This window comes from Cornus florida, unplaced genomic scaffold (genome assembly GCF_030987335.1).
Source record: "Cornus florida cultivar Cherokee Brave unplaced genomic scaffold, ASM3098733v1 CherokeeBrave_3.0.0_Hap2_Chr05, whole genome shotgun sequence".
In the NCBI taxonomy this organism is placed as follows: domain Eukaryota; kingdom Viridiplantae; phylum Streptophyta; class Magnoliopsida; order Cornales; family Cornaceae; genus Cornus; species Cornus florida.
The window spans coordinates 6,443,136-6,448,747 of NW_026775575.1; the positions used below are offsets into that span (position 1 = coordinate 6,443,136).

General features: G+C 34.2%; 1 protein-coding gene across 1 annotated transcript; it reads left to right on the forward strand.

Moving 5' to 3' along the window:
- Positions 1-3,669: 3,669 nt before the first annotated feature.
- LOC132306058 (uncharacterized) lies at positions 3,670-4,275 on the forward strand. The gene has a single exon (XM_059803254.1). It carries the CDS (start codon positions 3,670-3,672, stop codon positions 4,273-4,275), a length of 606 nt encoding a protein of 201 aa, XP_059659237.1.
- The last annotated feature ends 1,337 nt before the right edge of the window (positions 4,276-5,612 follow it).

The following is a 5,612-nucleotide window of genomic DNA, read 5'->3' on the forward strand; positions in this document are numbered from 1 at the left end:
ATGATAAAAGTTGATTGTTTCACTTACTGTTTATCTATAGGAGGATCATATTATGAATCGCATACCTAGTAGCATAATGTTAGAGAATATGGTATAAGTACCAAATGTACCACATGTGAATACACTTATTATAAAGATTGAGAATAATATATGAATTCCCTTTTGATGCGTCAACATCATCTAGTACACAGATTCATGCATCGGTACATTATTGTAGTGGGAGGATTATCATCCAATCTGACAGAATCATGTTTTTAGGTGAGACTGTTAAACATGAGTTGGACCCAGTGAGCTACACAGAAGCGTGAACCGATATGGATACAGATCGTTTTAACAATTTGCTATGAAATCAGAGTTGGAATCTATGTATTCTAATAAAATCTGGGATCTTGTAGAACTTTCTAGTATGGTGATACTTATGGAAGGCAAGTTAATCTACAAAAGGATACCAGAAGATTTCTTAGTGAATAAATCATGAGTGTACAAGGGAATGTCATTATTTTTCTAATTCTATATATATTGATGACATCCTACTCATTTAGTATGATATGGAAAGTTTTATCATCAGTAAAGATGTAGTTGTTCAATTATTTTGAAATGAAGGATTTTCAAGATGTAAGTTATATTCCTAGGATCAAGCTTTTGAAGTATTAGGTTAAAAGGAAAATAGGCTTATCTTAATAATCCTACATTGATAAAGTTTTGACCAGGTTTGGTATGCAAAACTCAAAGAATGAGTTATTTCGTTATTAATATGGATTGCTCTATCTAGTAAGTAGTTTTCCAAGACTGTCAGAAGAGATTGAGCAAATGAGACTGGAACAATATGCTTTGGCATATGGGAGTCTCATATATGCCATGGTCTATACCAAATAAGACATCCGCTATATGATAGGGATAATCAGTAGATATCAATCTGAACTCGGACTTGATAACTGGTCTGTTGTGAAAAATATCATAAAGTATCTTAGGAGAACCAATGATCTCATACTCATTTATGGATGTGATGATGTGGTTCCAGTCAGATATGATAGTTCTGTTTTCAAATCAGAAGTAGATACTATGAGGTTCATGACTTAGTGTATGTTCACTCAATAGAGGGGAAATCAGTTAGTAGATTGTTAAGCAGATTTCAACTGCTGACTCAAACCTGAAGGTAGAGTACATTGCAGCCTTAAAAGCAGCAAAGGAAGCCTTTTGGTTTGATCTCACTGATTTAGAAGTTGTGGAGCATACTAGCCTGCCTATCGAGCTATATTGCGACAATAGTGCAGAAGTAGTCCAAACCAATGACCCAAGGTTCCATAGAGGAACAAAGTACACTGAGAGGAAAGTATCATGTCCTACATAATATTGTCCAGCAAGAAAATATGTTTATAGCTAGAACATTGCATTGGAACACAACTTTATTGATCCATTAACGAAGGTGTTATTGATCAATAGTTTTGATCATCGCCTGGATAACATTGGAGTTAGATGCAATTTGAATTAGCTATGAGGGCAAGTGGGAGCTGTTGGGATTTATATGCCCTTGCATAGCAAATTTCTATTTGGATTATAGTGACATATGTTCCTGACGTTTCTGAAATATATATGTTTGATACAATTGGTGAATTCAATGTATTATGTTTCGATTCATTATAAAATTGATTGTGTCCACTTGATTACAAGAGATATTTATGTATGTATGTGATAGCAATCAATACATAAATATAAATAGTAATCATAAATTGTTCATAGTCGGTAATTATGGATGGACTCATAATTAATTAAGACTTGAACTGGATCCGCGTTAGGTTGAGATATATTGTGAGAGCCGTCGTATGCAATTGCTCCCTATCACTGTCATGGCATTTGACTCTTAAGTATGAGAAAAGTATAAACTCTTTTATTAATTAATAATTACTTTGATTTGTTCGGCGGATATTTCGGGATCCTTAGACCGACACTTTGGGTAGTTATGTAATTAATAGTTAGAGGGTTATATTTTCAATATTTGCATCATTGCTATTTGTATTTATTTTGTATTGATTATGGTTGATCACAAAGTAAATTCGAAGGTCTTCGTGTGTTTTTAGACAAAATGATTTATTATATATTTATTTATTTATTTAAATTATTATTTTTGTCAAACAAATGTTTTATTGTGATCGAGCCGGAAATAATCAAAGGTATCAAAATAAATATATTAATTAAGTAGTCGGATTGATGGCTTTATTTATCCAATAACTAATTATGCATAGAAGGGTCAAAGTGCAACATTGACTTAGAGGTTATTTATTATTTAATTGGAGTTTAATTAATTTCTTTTAGTGGAGTAGAAATTAATTTATGAATTAATTGAATTTGGTCCATGGACTGGGCTAATTATTAATTCATTGTAGCCAATAAAATAATAAGCCCTAATGATTCTAACTCAGAGCCCAACTTGATATTGGAATCTTATTAGATTTGAGACATGTGAATTATAGATTAAGAATGATTTATTATTTCTTTTTCTTTATCTTTATATTGCCTATATATATATACATGGTTTATGTATATTTTAGGTGTGATTTTTAGAATAAGAAAAAAAGGAATATATTTTCTCTCTCTAGAAAATTAGGGTTAGTGTTCTCATTTAATGGAGGCTCCCACAAGCCTAGTTTTCCAAGGTCATTCATTGAGGCTTATGAGTGATTCCTAAAGGCAAAACAATTACCAAGAAGATGGAGATCCAAGGAGAATGCATCTTGCTAAGGGATCTACAATAAGTGAGAACATTCACTTTAGAGGAAAGATTTAAAGGTTTACTCAGACCTTTGATGTAAGTATTCAATCTGTTAATTGAATGATACATCATATTTTATTTTTGCATAAAACTTATCTCTATGTGATGAATCAAGATCTGTGAATGAAAATCCCTCGAAAAGTTTTTAAAACTTGCACGTTTCCCAATAGTAGTAATGTTGCATTCACTGAGTTTTAAGCTCACTCCTTCCATATTTATATTTTTCAGGTATCAGGTTGGGTTGTTACTGCTAGGTCTAGAATCTTGATGTGTGACTGGGGAAAATAATAATGGAATGTCTTTTGTATAAAATGTAAATATTGAAGAATTTAAGTGTTGGGACTTGTAATTAACGGTTTAATTTTCTTAGAACTTGCAAGGTGAATTTATAGTTTATTTTTAATTGTAACCTTTTAAGCAGGCACTCTGATATATGATGACGTCATGTATATATGAGGTTAATGCTGATGGTTAGATACATTCCAATTGTTCAATTTATTTAATAGTGTAAATTGGGTTGGGGTGTGTTAACTTTTAGTATTAGAGCCTAGGCTCTGGAGGTAGTAAGAGTCTAGACTGGTGGTGGCAGTAGGAACTGTGTAGTAAAGTCATTTCTTTGACTTGATTTTATACTAACAAACATAGGTGGTGATTATGTATCATATATATATGTTATTATATTTGAGATTCATTGTAGATAAAAATTAATGGAAGGAGAAAGTGGTTATCATAGAATCGAGGGAAAAGCCTCTTATGTTCTTATTGAGGCTAAAGTATAACAACCTATTTAGGGTGATATGGGAAGAGAACGGGAACAGTTAACTGGTATGCAGAAAATGGAGAAGGCTATAACAGACTTAGCAGAACAAAATAAACAATTTATGGCAAGTTAAATCATAATGCAAGAAAGGCTAGAGAGGCAACAGAAAGGAAAGAAAGACTCGGATTATGAGAGGTTTATAAAGTTAACACCTCCAGAATTTTCAGGTACTACTAAACCAGAAGAAGCAGAGGGGTGGGTAAGAAGAATGGAATCAATATTTGCAGTGATGGGTACAGTAGAAGACCAGAAAATAAACTTAGCCACATTTATGTTAAAAAATAAAGCTAGTTATTGGTGGGACACGACAAAACATTTATTACTTACTCTAGGAGAAAAAGAGATGATATTCTGGAATCCATTTGTTAAAGCTTTTTATGAGAAATATTCCCCTCCAATTTACAAAAAAGAGAAGGAACGGGAGTTTATTCTCCTAAAACAAGATAAAATGTCTGTAGCTGATTATGAAGTTAAGTTTACAGCTTTATCGAGGTTTGCACCTAAGTTGGTACAGAATGAAGAAGAAAAATATACAAAATTCCAGGATGGTTTAGAGGCTGTTATTAAGTTCAGAGTTTCAGTTTTTGAGGAAATAAATTACAATAGACTTGTTAATAAAGCCATGATTGCTGAAAGGGATGTGAAAGAATTGCAAAAAAAGAAGGGAACAATACAAAAGAAATAGATCTGAGCCATCACAATTTAGAGGAGGTGAAAGAATTTTAAGTCAGAAAAGTCAAAGGTCGCGGTATGGAAGAGGAAGGGGTAGTGAATCTCAAGGGCAGACATCAGGTAGTGGAAGAGTTCAAGGGCTTTCTGAACAACAATCTGTATAACAAGGTAGCTTTGGAGGATGTGGTACTGGCAGGGGGTGTTTTCAGTGTGGAAGGGAAGGTCACCAGAAGAAAGATTGTCCTGTGTTGGAAGCAGAAGAGTGTTATCATTGCCATCAGCCAGGTCATCGGAAGAGAGATTGTCCTATGTTGATAGGAGTGACCTCAGTGGGTAGTGTTGCTAGTTTTGGTAAAAGTTTTCCACAGGAGAGCTCGTCAAAAGGAGGTAGGGGAGCTACAAGTGGTTCACAAGCCCAGGGAAGAGTGTTTGTTATAACACTCCAGGATGCTCAAGCAACTCCAGAAGTGGTGACAGGTACACTTTTTATTTTGAATAGAAATGTTACTGTGCTTATTGATCCTGGCTGAACCCATTCAATTGTTACATCATTTATTGCTATGCATTTGGGTAGACCGCTTTCATCACTAGATAGTAAATTGTTTATTTCTACACCAATGGGGGAAGTGGCGGTGGTTGCAAATGAATATCGGGATTGTGTATTACAAATGGGGGATAAACAGTTAAAGGTGAATTTGATACCGTTAGGTATACCAGACTTTGATATCATTTTGGGTATGAATTGGCTATCTGTATATCATGCGTTAATAGATTGTTTCCGAAAAGAAGTTGTATTTCAAAAACCAGGGGAGCCAGAATTCAGATTTACCGAAGAAAGAAATGTTATTCCAAATTGTCTCATCTCAGCTATACAAACCAGAAAGTTGTTGAAGAAAGGGTGTCAGGGTTACTTGGCTTATGTGGTTGATACTGAAAATAAAGATGTGACACTTGAAAATATACTAGTGGTACGGGAATTCACAGATGTGTTTCCAGAAGAATTACCAGGGTTGCCAGTGGACAGAGAGGTAGATTTTACTATTGAGTTGGTACTTGGAATAGCTCCAATTTCTATCACTCCGTATCGAATGGCACCGACAGAATTAAAAGAGTTGAAAGCACAATTACAAGATCTCCTAGATAAGGGCTTCGTTCGACCCAGTATTTCACCGTGGGGTGCACCGGTGTTATTTATTAAGAAGAAGGATGGTACTATACATGTATTGACTACAGACAGTTAAATAAAGTAACTATCAGAAACAAGTATCCATTACCACGAATTGATGATCTGTTTGATCAGTTGCAAGGGGCAAAGGTGTTTTCTAAGATTGACTTGAGGTCAGGATATCA

Excerpts from the sequence above, each read along its gene's own strand:
- LOC132306058 (XM_059803254.1), top strand. The coding sequence starts at position 3,670 with ATGCAAGAAAGGCTAGAGAGGCAACAGAAAGGAAAGAAAGACTCGGAT.